The sequence below is a fragment of the Rhinoraja longicauda genome, chromosome 15, assembly GCF_053455715.1.
Source record: "Rhinoraja longicauda isolate Sanriku21f chromosome 15, sRhiLon1.1, whole genome shotgun sequence".
Taxonomy (NCBI): Eukaryota; Metazoa; Chordata; class Chondrichthyes; order Rajiformes; family Arhynchobatidae; genus Rhinoraja; species Rhinoraja longicauda.
In genome coordinates this window covers 39,404,297-39,419,012 of record NC_135967.1, presented here as the reverse complement: position 1 = coordinate 39,419,012, position 14,716 = coordinate 39,404,297, and the positions used below count along the sequence as shown (strand labels likewise).

The following is a 14,716-nucleotide window of genomic DNA, read 5'->3' as shown; positions in this document are numbered from 1 at the left end:
CCCATCAAGTCTACTCCGCCATTCAATCATCATATCATATCATATCATATATATACAGCCGGAAACAGGCCTTTTCGGCCCTCCAAGTCCGTGCCGCCCAGTGATCCCCGTACATTAACACTATCCTACACCCACTAGGGACAATTTTTACATTTACATTTACCCAGCCAATTAACCTACATACCTGTACGTCTTTGGAGTGTGGGAGGAAACCGAAGATCTCGGAGAAAACCCACGCAGGTCACGGGGAGAACGTACAAACTCCTTACAGTGCAGCACCCGTAGTCACGGATCGAACCTGAGTCTCCGGCACTGCATTCGCTGTAAAGCAGCAACTCTACCGCTGCGCCACCGTGCCGATCTATCTCTCCCTCTCAACCCCATTCTCCTGTCTTCTCCCCGTAAACCCTGTCAGCCTTACTAATCGAGAATTGGTCAATCTCCGCCTTAAAAATACACTTTCACTTGGCCTCCACAGGCTTCTGTGGCAATGAATTCCACAGATTCACCGCCCTCCGACTAAAGAAATTCCTCCTCATCTCTTTCCTGAAGGTACATCCTTTTATTCTGATTGGAAGAAACCGGAAGAAAACCAACATCAATGAGGGGAAGCCAATGCAACAATAGATAAGGAAAATCTTTACCAGATTCTCTTCTGAATAAACTTCGATTAGTATTTGTATTCCATTTGTGATCCTGTGTTCAAATACAGTCGACCCTCATTATTACGTACCTCTGTATAATGGATTTTGGTTATGGTGGACGGAGTGGCCCCACAGTAATCAGACACCACTGTCCCTCTAAGAACACAGGCTGCTAGTTACACTGCGGGACCCAGATTGGGGGGGGGGGGGGCGCCAAGAACAAAGGGAGACTCGGCATGGGGAGGGGGGGGGGGGGGGGGGGAGGAGGGGCAACAAGGGCGACCGTTGGGGATTACATGGAATACTGTGTAACTTAGTCGGCATGCTATATATAGCGACCCCTTGCATACCTTGTGTATGTAAAACAAAGAATCTTACTGTGACATGCCACAGGTGACAATAAATAAAGTATATTCATTCATTCAGTACCATTCAGTAACATTCAGTACCATTCAGTAACATTCAGTACTGTTCAGTATCATTCAGTACTGTTCAGTATCATTCAGTACCCTTCAATATCATTCAGTACTGTTCAGTATCATTCAGTACTGTTCAGTATCATTCATATCATTCAGTATCCTGCCCTAGTACTGTTCAGTATCATTTAGTACCGTTCAATATCATTCAGTACCATTCAGTCTCATTCAGTACTGTTCAGTATCATTTAGTACCGTTCAGTATCATTCAGTACTGTTCAGTATCATTTAGTACCGTTCAGTATCATTCAGTACTGTTCAGTATCATTTAGTACCGTTCAGTATCATTCAGTACTGTTCAGTATCATTTAGTACTGTTCCGTATCATTCAGTACTGTTTAGTATCATTCAGTACTGTTCAATATCATTCAGTACCATTCAGTATCATTTATTACTGTTCAGTGCGGTTCAGTATCATTCAGTACTGTTCAGTATCATTTAGTACTGTTCAGTATCATTCAGTACGGTTCAGTATCATTCAATATCGTTCAGTTCCGTTCAATATCATTCTGTACCGTTCAATGCCGTTCAGAATCGTTCAGTATCGGGAGGTCATTGAAATTGACAAGCAAATTGCTTCGATCGACCCTTGCGCAATGATAGGCCATTCAACAATGGACGAAAGAGCCTTTAGTATTTTCAGCTCACAGCAGCAAAAATACATGTTTAGCTGCAAAAAAGAACTTTGTTGTTGAAAACAACTGGTTGCCTCACGAAAACAACTGGTTGCCTCACGGAAACAACTGGTTGCCTCACGGAAACAACTGGTTGCCTCACGGAAACAACTGGCGGCCACTGGGTGGTTGGAGTGAATCCCTTTACTCTGTTACAGCAGACAATCGGCAATAACGGACACCATCCCTCCCCCACAGTCCGTTACAACAAGAGTTACCCGGATATTAATCCTGTCATAAATAGGGAAAAGATTTACCCGAGTACTCAATGACTTCTTCAGGAGTCTTCCCCTCCACTTCGCGTGCAATATTGTCGATGTCATCCCGACCGTATTTTTCATTGGCTTTGATGAACTGGTTGAAGTCCCGTTTGTTCCAAGTTGTGAAGCCCTAGAAAATAATTTGTCAGTGCCGATTGGAGTAGCAATTAACTCTTACAAACAGACTGCAAATCCATTGTTTAAAAACAACCAGTAAATAATCATTAAACGTTGCAGTTAATTTTACTGCAACATATAGACAGGAAAATTAAGGTAATTTATCATGACTGCAGCGTATCATTAAATATGGACCTTCATGGCTTCCATCAACTTCCGTTAAATATTAATGAGCTTGAGTCAATCTTATTGACTACAATGCACATAGATTACTTTCTAAAAATATACATAAAATCTAAATCAAGTGTAGTGACTGTAATCAAATCCCATGGAATAACAATATGGTTTGTAATTGTATACTGCTATTTTGGAGACAAACTGATGATCATATTGATCAGATGAATGAATGATAGATGGCAACTTGGAGGATTAACTTCGCGTGCAATTCGGATCTAGAGCTAAGATTCGGATCTACATTGGACTCAAGGAAGCAAGAGCAATCACCTGCTTAAGTCTTCACAAAGCAGCAACATAAAACTGTCTTAAAACTGCTGCACTCTCATAGAAACATAGAAAATAGGTGCAGGAGTAGGCCATTCGGCCCTTCGAGCCTGCACCGCCATTCAATGTGATCATGGCTGATCATCCAACTCAGTATCCCGTACCTGCCTTCTCTCCATACCCCCTGATCCCTTTAGCCACAAGGGCCACATCTAACTCCCTCTTAAATATAGCCAATGAACTGGCCTCAACTACCTTCTGTGGCAGAGAATTCCACAGATTCACCACTCTGTGTGAAAAATAACTTTCTCATCTCGGCCCTCAAAGACTTCCCCCTTATCCTTAAACTGTGACCCCTTGTTCTGGACTTCCCCAACATCAGGAACAATCTTCCTGCATCTAGCCTGTCCAACCTCATCTGGCAGAGACGCTCAACTCTTGGTTAAATTTAAGCCTTAATAGAGGGCAGCACAATGGCGCAGCGGTAGAGTTGCTGCCTTACAGCGCCAGAGACCCGGGCTCGATGCCGACTGCAGGTGCTGGCATTGCGGAGTTTGCACGTTCTCCCTGTGACGTGTGGGTTTTCTCCCGCACTCCAAAGACGTGCAGGTTTGTCGGTTACTTGGCTTTGGTAAAATTGTAAAATTGTCCTTAGTGTGCAGGATGGTGATTGTGCACAGGGGGGTATCGCTGGTCAGCGTGGGTTCGGTGGGCCTGTTTCCAACATGTATCACTAAAGTCTAAAAGGTGGAATTTGGGTTAAAAATAACCATTAAAAATTCCATCTGAACGTGGGCAATCTAATATATTTTTAGCTATTTTACTTTTTAAGCCTAAAATGCAATTCGAGGGATCACTTAACTGTCTAGGATTCTGGAATCCCTTGCCCGAAAGGTGCTTTTGGCAAAATAAAACACTATCACATTAACAAAATAAGGCCATAAGGAATAGGAGTAGAATTAGGCCATTTGGCCCATCAAGTCTACTCCGCCATTGAATTCTGGCTGGTCTACCTCTCGTTCCTAACCCCATTCTCCTGCCTTCTCCCGATAACCTCTGACACCTGTACTAATCATGAATCTATTTCTGCCTTAACAAAATCCGCTGACTTGGCCTCCACAGCCTTCTGTGGCAACGAATTCCACAGATGTGTCTTAACTTGCTGGCCATTGACTAAGAACTGGAAAGTGTGATACACCTCAAGAGCTCTTTCTTGGTCTCACACCCAGCCACAACTCCCAATGTTTCAAGTTTAAAATGTAGTTTATTATTGTCACGTGTACCGAGGTACAGCGAACAGCCTTGATTTGTGTGCTGTCCAGTCAAAGAAAATACTAGACGTAGTGCAGATATAACATTGAAGTCTGATAATGTCCGATCAAAGACAGTTTCTTCACAGCTGTTATCAGGCAACTGAACCATCTTACCACAACCAGAGAGCAGTCCTGAACTGCTATCTATCTCATTGGTGACCCTTGGACTCTCTTTGATCAAACGTGAATGGGTTTATCTTGCACTAAACATTATTCGTTTACCATGTATCTGTATCTGTACATTGTGGATGGCTCGATTGTAATCATGTATCGTCTTTCCGATGACTGGTTAGCACACAGGAGCTTTTCACTGTACCTCGGTACAGGTGACAATAAACTAAACTAAACTAAACTCTCAGTTTTTGTATGAATTCTTTCAGACCTTACATATACAGTTATGGTGGTATGGTAATACAGAAATCAAACATAGTTTGAGATCTGCCAGTGACAATACAGAAAGAAAAGAGCTGTATTATGTAAAATGAAGTCACATCGATGCCAACCTGCATGAGGAGCTTTTCTTTTTCTTCAGTTTCCTTCTGGTTCAAGGGCAGTGCATCGTCGATCTTTCGCTGTTCCTCTTTCTGTACCTGTGCTGCATTATGCAAGTCAGGATTCCTCGGCACCTACAACCAAAGCCAAAGAATCATCAAATCACACTTCGGACGGTATTCAGAGAAATCCTGCCCCCTCCCAAATCAAGTTTAGCTTAGTTTACCAATACAACGCGGAAACAGGCCCTTCGGCCCACCGAGTCCGCACCGACCAGCAAACCCCTGCGCACTAACACTATCCTACACACACTAGGGAGAATTTACAATTAGACCAAGCCAATTAACCGACAAACCTGCACGTCTTTGGAGTGTGGGAGGAAACCGGAGCACCCGGAGAAAACCCACGTGGTCACAGTGAGAACGTATAAACTCCGTAAAGACAGCACCCGCAGTCAGGATCGAACCCAGATCTCTGACGCTGTGAGGCAGCAGCTCTATCGCTGCGCCACCGAGGTAGAAACTTCTTGTTGATGCGCATTATTCTCTGGGTTAGCAAAACAGATGCGTTCCCCAGAAGGAAAGATGCACAAGTGTTACCGAGCAAAAATGATTTTGATCAGTGTTGATCCTGTTTTGATTCTGAATTGACTTTGATTCAATTTTCATTCTCAAATTTCTATATAGCTTCTTTAGCCAGTTCTACACAAGGGCCAGCACAGTGGGGCTGATTGTAGAGTCGCTGCCTCACAGCACCAGAGACCGTTTCAGTCCTGTGACTGCGTGGGTTTCCTCCAGGTCTCCGGTTTCCCCCCACATCCCAAAGACATGCGGGTTTGTAGGTTGATTGGCTACTGTAAATTGATGCTTCAGTGTGGATGAGTGGTAGAATTTGGGGGGAATTGATAGCAATATGGAGAGAATAAAGTTGGATTAAATTAGTGTAAATGGGTGGTTAATGGTCGGGGTGGACTTGTTGGACCAATGCTCTCTCTATGAATTCTCCTAGTTTAAAGAAAATCACATTTTACTGACGACTCAGACATTGCAATAACAGATTATTCCAAACAGAGGAGCGAATATCACCTTCCGGTTGAATGAACTGCACGTCATTAGAGACCGCTGGTTTATAACTGGTCATGTCTTAAAAATACAACATTTTCAGATCCCTAATCTTTGCAAAATGCACTCATCTTTGTAAAATGCAGAAACTACACAATATGCGGGAACATGGATCGATGCCTAAGACATGAGGAAATTTCCCATGCTAAAATGTGCCCCAGTTCCTCTTAATGGCTCTAAACTGAACAGGATTGAACAACATTAATTCCCGCAAGGACCATTATTCATCTATCAGCCCTACTGATGAGGTTCAACGGATGCAGGGTGTGTTGAGGTCACAAAATCACGTGCTAATCTCATGCAAACACACATTCCCATCGAAATGAAAGATGCAGTCAGAATTCTGATACATGGTGAGATGTAAGAGCATCTCTCAAATGAGCCCGAATGCCCCAGCGATTGATGGGCTTTCTTTACTTTTCCCAGATTTGAGATTCCCGCATAACTATAAAAAAGCAGTTTACTTTGTGCAATGTCTGTTAAGACCAATCCAGTACGTGACAATCCAGAGACACTGCAATCCAGAAACCTCACCATGTCTGCAAATTGCACCATGTCTGCAATTCAGCAGCTTCGCTTCTGAAAGACATTTGCACAAAGGCAGCGGTAGAGTTGCTGCCTTACAGCACCAGAGACCTGGGTTCAATCCTGGCTATGGGTGCTTGTCTGTACGGAGTTTGTACGTTCTCCCCGTGACCTGCGTGGGTTTTCTCTGAGAAATTTGAGAATTCCTCCCACACTCCAAAGACGTACATGTTTGTAGGTTAATTGGCGCGGTATAAATGTAAAAATAGTTCCTAGTGTAGGATAATGCGGGGATCGCTGGTCGGTGTGGACTTGATGGGCCGAAGGACCTGTTCCCGCACTGTATCTCGCATCTAAACAGCAGTCAGTACCTTGTAGCCGATGCTCTTTCTGTACGACAGGATTTCTTTCTCCAGTAGTTCAAACAGGCGCGGAGGAAAAAACTGAAAGTCTTGAATACTTGGCTGTTTTGGAGGTCGAGGTGCCTGTAACAATAAATAATCAGAGTCAGAGTGAAGGTCTCTCGCATTGACTGACAATTACTTCATGTTGAGACGAGCGCCTTGTCTTCTTGGAAGAACTACGCTGTCACATTTGCTTTTAATACCTTTCAACTGCTCCTTCTAAAAGGTTGAGTTTAAAAAAAAAAGTTTATTGTCACGTGTAAATACAGTGAAAAGTCTTTATTGGGTGCTAACCAGTCAGCGGAAAGACAATACCTGATTACAATCGAGCCGTTCACAGTGTACAGGTACACGATAAAGAGAATAAGGTGAGTAACGTTTGTTTAGTGCAAGATAAATCCAGTAAGGTCCGATCAAAGATAGTCCGAGGGTCTCCAATGAAGTAGATAGTAGTTCAGGTCTGCTCTCTAGTTGTTGGTTGGTAGGATGGTCGCCTTGAAGGTTAATCCTCATGTTTTTGAATTACAGTGAAGCAACCAACTAAATCAGATGACGATGCTGATTATTAAACATTTAAGGTATATTTTTAATGCAATAGCATGCATTGTTCCTGTCAGCTCTCTCCAAGTCTCAGTGGGATGTGTTCACTCAGAGCTTTGCCTGGATCACTTTGTGTTTGCCTGGATCACTTTGTGTTTTCATTAAGCATCAGTGAAAAAAACAGGCTGGATAACAAACATGGTTCAATAAACAAAAGGAGCTTTTCAACAAAAAGCTTGTATAATCGAATTTAGAAGGTAGGCTTGTATACGCTGGAATTTAGAAGGATGAGGACACGATGAGGACATATGATTATTAAAGGATTGGACACGTTAGAGGCAGGAAACATGTTCCCAATGTTGGAGGAGTCCAGAACCAGGGGCCACAGTTTAAGAATAAGGGGTAGGCCATTTAGAACGGAGATGAGGAAAAACATTTTCAGTCAGAGAGTTGTGAATCTGTGGAATTCTCTGCCTCAGAAGGCAGTGGGGGCCAATTCTCTGGATGCTTTCAAGAGAGAGCTAGATAGATCTCTTAAAGATTGCAGAGTCAGGGGGTATGGGGAGAAGGCAGGAACGGGGTACTGACTAGATGATCAGCCATGATCACATTGAATGGCGGTGCTGACTCGAAGGGCCGAATGGCCTACTCCTGCACCTGTTGTCTATTGTCTAAAAAGACAAGGAATGGAGGAATGGTGCAGAATATAAGAATAAAGGCAATGATTAGACATCCAGCCCAAGGGCTTCTCCCTTCATCGCATGGACCAGACCCTCATTGGAGACCCTCGGACTATCTTTGATCGGACTTTATCTTGCACTAAATGTTATTCCCTTCATCATGTATAGTCATAGAGTCATAGAGTGATACAGAGTGGAAACAGGCCCTTCGGTCCAACTTGCCCACACCGACCAACATGTCCCAGTTGCACTAGTCCCACCTGCCTGCGTTTGGTCCATATCCCTCCAAACCTGTCTAACTGTTTCTTAGACGTTGGGATAGTCCCAGCCTCAACCACCTCATCTGGCAGCTTGTTCCACACACGCACCACCCTTTGTGTGAAAATGTTACCCCTCAGATTCCTATTAAATCTTTTCCCCTTCACCTAGAGCCTATGTCTAAATGTTTAGTATCTGCAAATGTACAGTATCTGTTCACTGTGGACAGTGCTCGATTGTAATCACGTATTGTCTTTCTGCTGACTGGTTAGCACGCAACAAAAGCTTTTCACTGTACCTCGGTACACGTGACAATAAACTAAACACAAACAGAAAGAAACTCAAATTCAAAGGCACGATTAAATTCCATTAAGAAGGCATTTGAAGAAAAGAGAAAGGCTTGGCATGTGAAGATTTTGATTGAAATTTTTAAGAATCAGATTGACTGGAGGATTGTTTTACAAATATCATTTTACCCACCACCACCCATAATCTATCTTAAAACAATGGGAGTCAAACAGGTCAAGTAATAGCGTATGGATGTTGCACTCCATTTCCAAATTCAGTGGCACTAACTTCAGTGGAACTATATTTTTGGAAGCATATATACAATATAAGTATCCTTTACTGGAGCAAACAATAAGGTGGCATGCACATAGAACACAGAAGAGTACGGACACAAAATGCTGGAGCAACTCAGCGGGACAGGCAGCATCTCTGTAGAGAAGGGATGGGTGACATTTCGGGTTGAGACCCTTCTTCAGTCTGAGCTGATCAGACCCTCGGTCAGATGAAGGATGTCGACCCGAAACGTCACCCATTCCTTTTCTCCAGAGATGCTGCCTGTCCCGCTGAGGTGCTCCAGCATTTTGTGTCTATCTTTGATTTAAATCGGCATCTGCAGTCCTTTCATACACAGAGGAGTGCTGCACAGAAACAGGCCCTTCGGCCCACAATGTCTGAACATGATGGTGAGATAAACCAATCTTAACTACTTGTACATGATCTATACCCCTTCATGCCATGCATATCTATTTGTCTATCTAAAGCTCGCATAAATGGCACCAGCGTATCTGTCTCTGCCACCATCACTGCCAGTGCATTCCAAGCTCCAGGGGACATGGGTTTAAGGTGAGGAGGGAAAGATTTCATAGGAACCTGAGGGGCAAAGGGTGATGGGTGTATGGAACGAGCTGCCGGAGGAGGTAGTTGAGGCACGGACTGTTCCAACATTTAAGAAACATTTAGACAGGTACAGGGATAGGACAGGTTTGGAGGGATACATGCCAAACGCCGGCAGGTGGGACCTGTGTAGATGGGGCATGTTGGTTGATGTGGACGTTGGGCCAATGGGCCTGTTTCCATGCTGTATGACTCTAGGGCTTTATGTCTCTATGACACACACCATGCCCTGTGTAAAAAGACTTTCCCCACACGACTCCTTTATACTTTGCTCCTCTTGTGACTGAGTTTCTTAAATTAAGTCTTTCCAAGTCTCCTCTGGAAATACATCAAGGTAATAAATTTCTTCTCATGTGTCTAATACACAAGACAGTTGAGTTTCTGAATTGTACTTCCAAAGTTCAGCTCCATTAAGTCAATGGAAATTAATTTCAACATCGACATGAAATGCACCAGTGCCAGTGTCATGAGAAATATTTCAAATTGTCATCTAGAACAGAGAAGAAAGATGTTCCCTGCGTGTTTCATCTAACAAAGTCATAAAAATACTGTTGATAAAAGAGGTCTAAATTGTTCCATTACAGTAGAGCTGCTGTAGAGCTACTGCCTTACAGCGCCAGAGACCCAGGTTCCATCCTGACTCCGGGTGCTTGTACGTTCTCCCCGTGACCTGCATGAGATCTTCGGTTTCCTCCCACACTCCAAAGACGTACAGATTTGTAGGTTAATTGGTTTGGTGTACATTGAAATTGTCCCTAGTGTGTGTAGGATAGTGTGTGTGTGCGGGGATTGTTGGTCGGCGCGAACTCGATGGGCCGAAGGGTCTGTTTCCGCGCTGTATCTCTAAACTAAATTAAAAGAAAACATCCCCTATCAATGGCAATTAGGTGATCATTCTCTGGGAAATACAATACAATAGAACTTTATTTATCCCAGGAGGGAAATTGATCTGCCAACAGTCATAAAACACAAGATACATGAAATTAAAGTGATGAGTGGAAAGGATTGGGGATGTGCAAAGATTTGGGGGGGGGGTGGGGGTCATGAGGGGAGTCAGTCTACCCCATGACAGAAGGGGGAGGAGTTGTACTGCTTGATAACCACAGGGAAGAAGGATCTTCTGTGGCGTTCTGTCCGACATCTTGGTGGAACCAGTCTGTTGTTGAAGGTACTCCTCAGGTTGACCAATGTGTCATGGAGGGGCTGAGCAGTACCGTTCAACAAGGCCCAAGTTAAGACTCTATGGGGAGAAGGCAGGAACGGGGTACTGATTGAGAATGATCAGCCATGATCACATTGAATGGCGGTGCTGGCTCGAAGGGCCGAATGGCCTCCTCCTGCACCTATTGTCTATTGTCTACATGTTTAAGAACTTTGAAACTCGATGGGCACAAGATGGCACCAGTAACTTGGCGACTCCTGTGTACGAACTCACTGTAATCGACTATTCTTACACTTTTGTACTTGGGTACGGTTGTGCGCATATATTACAACATTTTAATGAATTGTATGGATAAAAAGAAATTTGCTGTACATGTGACAATAAAATGCCAATGAATAAAACGTATGGGAAGGAACTGCAGATGCTGGTTCATGCCGTAGACACAAAGTGCTGGAGTAATTCGGCGGGTCAGGCAGCATCTCTGGAGAAAAAGGATGGGTCATGTGACATGTGACATGTGACTCTGAAGAAGGGTTCCGACGCAAAACGTCATGGATCTTTTTTCCCCCAGAGATACTGCCTGACCTGCTAAGTTACTCCAGCACTTGGTGTTTGCTGTTGAATAAAGTTGCCGTTGATATCAAGGGCTCTGTTGTCACATCACAATACATGTTCTTGTTTTGCCTCGACATATTTGGATCACTGTGTGATTGACGTCACTTTCCAAAGATCACTGGGCCAAAGTAATTTTGAAACAAAGTCGAATCCTTAACCAAGCTTGGCCAAGACTGTTTTATATGCTGCTGTACCTTTGGAGCTCTGGGCTCACTGACACGTAATGCCTCCCGGAAATAAGCATCCACTGCATAATTGGCTTTTCGTTCTCGTTTAGGCGGTTCGATCCACTCCGTCAAACCAATCTGTTTATTACAGAAGAAAACGTTTTCATTCACACTGTACATTGAAAAAATAGCACTCAATCATCAACTTAAATACATGCTGTACAGGTCCACATTAACTTTCCGGCACCCTTGCTTCCAGAGCCTTTCTGGATTATCCGTTTTGCCGGACCAACAGAGGTCACGGCCTCCGAGAGGAGTCCGACGGTACCGGAACGTTCCGCAGAGGGGCCGAGACACCGGCCCGCAAAGTCGGCTGTGGGAACGGATCTGCCGGCTCAGGCCGGGCTCCAGAGTTCCAGAGCCCGGCCGCAAGGGGCAGATTCGGCCCGCCGATCAGCCGTGGAAGTCCCGATGAGGTCGAGATCGGCCGCCTCAACCGGTCTAGGCACCACATTTTCGGGGGGACTTCCGGGAAGGGGGATTTCAAGTGCGCTCTGGTAATTTTGTCCGGATTAAAGGAGGTGCCAGACCACCAGTTGTCAGTAAAGCGGTCGGTGGTGGACCAGTACTGTGAACATCTGCCAATATAGGACGTAGAACACATCAAAAATACAGCACGGGAACTCCGTGTCGATGTCGGTGCCAAACAGGATGCCAAGATGCGGAGGATGATGGCAAGAATACAACGTCGTACAGATTTGAGTCAAAAGCCTGGGCTAAAGTGAACTGAGGACTCAAGAGATTGCAGCCATTCAACCCTGGCAGTTACTAAAAACCATGAGATAAAAGACACAAAGAAAGCTGCAAAAGACAAAATACTAAGAGCAGGGAAGGAGGATAACGGCATATTATTAAAGCATGTATGAAGTGCTTTCTTTCCCCGGTGTTGTAGAAACTAAATCAACCCAAGTGCAAACGCTGAATGCTACATGGTCTGAAGAAGGGTCTCGACTCGAAACGTCACCCATTCCCTCTCGCCTAGATGCTGCCCGACCTGCTGAGTTACTCCAGCATTTTGTGCTACATGGTCACACATCTGCCAAGATCCACATTCACCCATTGTTCAAATTCAAACGCATTAAGTAAAGACCAATGAATCTCCTGAGATGCTGTTCACCATGGGTTATAAATGTCCTCGTTTTTAAACTAAAAAAGTACTACTGTGTGAAATTGCACCGCTGAATACTGGTGCGTAACATTTTAAAACTCCTCTTTTCACTGCCATCGGAGACATTATACCATTTACTCCAAATGAGCTAAGCCTTCCATTAAACCAAAAGGGAAATATTGGATATTCGAAGACTCAAGAGAATGCGGAAGCTGGAATTTCAAGTAAAATGCAAAGTGCTGGAGGAACTCTGCAGGCCAGGCAGCGTCTGTGGAGGGTAATGGACAGATGATGTTTTGGGTCAGGGACTTTCTTCAGACTGAAGAAGTATTTGAACATTTGCACAAGTATCCCGCAAGAGCAGTTGAAAACATGTAAAGCCGTAAGCGAGAGACACAATAATAGTCGACAGAGTTTAATTGTCACATGTACTGAAACAGAACAATTAAATTCTTACTTGCACAGCACAACAGGTCTGTAAACTCAATAGATAACATAATAAAACATGCAAAAACAAAAGGAATGAATAGACAGGACCCTTCCTCAGATTAAAGAAGGGTCCTGACTCACGATTCCAGCATCTACAGTCCCGACCCAAAACAATGCCTATGCATGGTGGCACAGTGGTAGAGTTGCTGTCTTGCAGCACCAGAGATCCGGGTTTGATCCTGACTACGGGTGCTGACTGTACGGAGTTTGTACTTCGTCCTTGTGACCGCGTGGGTTTTCTCCAGGGTTCCTCCCACATCTCAAAGATGTGCAGGTTTGTAGGTTAATTGGCTTCTATAAATTGTCCCTCGTGTGTAGGATTGAACTAGGGTAGGGGTGATCGATGGTCGGCGTGGACTCTGTGGGCTGAAGGGCCTGTTTTCACTCTGTATCTATAAACTACATTCATTCCACAGATGCTGCCTCAGTACTTTGTGTTGTGCTCAAAATTCCAGCATCTGCAGTTCCCTGAGTCTCTGACCTTTTAGAACAGATCTCCTCACAACCGGCGGTATGAATACTGATCTCTCTAATGTCAAGGAACCATTGCATTCCCGTTGTCCCTCCCTCACCCTGCCCATCCCTCCCTCCCCCACCCTAGTCTTCCTGCTAGTTTCACTCTTCATATCCCTTCGTTATCACCTCTTCCACAGCCAACAATGGACCATTGTGGGCTCCACCTTCCGTGAATCATCGGCGCCGGCTCCGCTTTGTTCTGTACTTTTTCCCGTTTAATTGGCTTTGGTATAAATGTAAAATTGTCCCTCGTACGTGTAGGATAGTTTTAAGTGTGTAGGGATTGCTAGCAGGCGCGGACTCGATGGGCTGAAGGGCCTGTTTCCGCGCTGTATCTCAAAAAAAAGTTTTTAATATGTATCCTTCAATCAATACAACCAGGAGGGATTGAATAACCTTGATCACACTGTTGTTTGTGGAAGTTCACTGCACGTATATTAGCTGCCACATTCCCAGTTACAAGTGAGTACATGGCAAAGATATTTTATTGACTCGAAGGCATTTGGGAGATCCTGAGGTAGGAAAGGTCATCAATAAATTCAATTCCTTTCTTGTATTTTAAGCAGTTCTGCATATGCAGTTATTTTAGCAATGATGGGGAAGTGACAATACACCACACTTTTTTTAAGAGGTTGTAGAATACCTTGTACGGGCAATGGTTTTAAATTGGTACAAGTGATGGAAAATTTAGATTAGTTCTAACAATGCTCCAATAGACAAATAGCATGTATACACCTTAAATTAAAGTAGCTTTATTACTAAATAAAGCTCAAACAAATTCAGGTGGACTAAGAAAAAAAATTTGCAAATCAACCCAAAATCGAACGTCAGAACTAGTAAACGCAGACTTACCTTCTGCTTTCCTCTATAATCTTCTCCTTCAAAACTATATAAACTTTCTGTTTCCATTGTAAACGATCGCAGAGAATTCTCTCCAATATTTTGCAAACGTTCCTTCAGTTCAGCTGTCTGTAACCAAAAATAATAATAATAATTACTTGAAAAGATAGTTAAGCCACAGCAAAAGGATGGATTACAAGGGAGGTAATGACGTTAAAAAAGACAAAAGAGAACATAAACATGAAAGTAATTGTGTAATGCAGAGATTTATACAACATGTGTTGTATAAATCTCCTTGGATGGCACGGTGCCACAGCGGTAGAGTTGCTGCCCTGTACAGCGCCAGAGACCCAGGTCTGAAGAAGGGTCTCGACCCGAAACGTCACCCATTCCTTCTCTCCAGAGATGCTGCCTGCCCTCCTCTGAGTTACTCCAGCATTTTGTCCACCCAGGTTCAATTCTGACAACAGGTGCTGTCTGTACAGAGTTTGTACATTCTCCCCGTGACCTGCGTGGGTTTTCTCCAGAAGCTCTGGCTTTCTCCAGGTTTCCTCCCACACCCCAGAGACGTA

At 44.0% G+C, this 14,716-nt stretch overlaps 1 protein-coding gene across 1 annotated transcript in view; it reads right to left on the bottom strand.

Moving 5' to 3' along the window:
- The window catches only part of smarca1 (SNF2 related chromatin remodeling ATPase 1), a 92,970-nt gene that overhangs the window by 18,775 nt on the left and 59,479 nt on the right, over positions 1–14,716 (bottom strand). The window contains exons 17-21 of the mRNA XM_078412532.1: positions 14,157–14,273; positions 11,159–11,269; positions 6,495–6,608; positions 4,489–4,611; positions 2,052–2,184 (exon numbers count right to left, since the gene is read on the bottom strand). Coding sequence (XP_078268658.1) covers positions 2,052–2,184; positions 4,489–4,611; positions 6,495–6,608; positions 11,159–11,269; positions 14,157–14,273 — 598 coding nt within the window. The remainder of the gene's footprint in view (positions 1–2,051; positions 2,185–4,488; positions 4,612–6,494; positions 6,609–11,158; positions 11,270–14,156; positions 14,274–14,716) is intronic.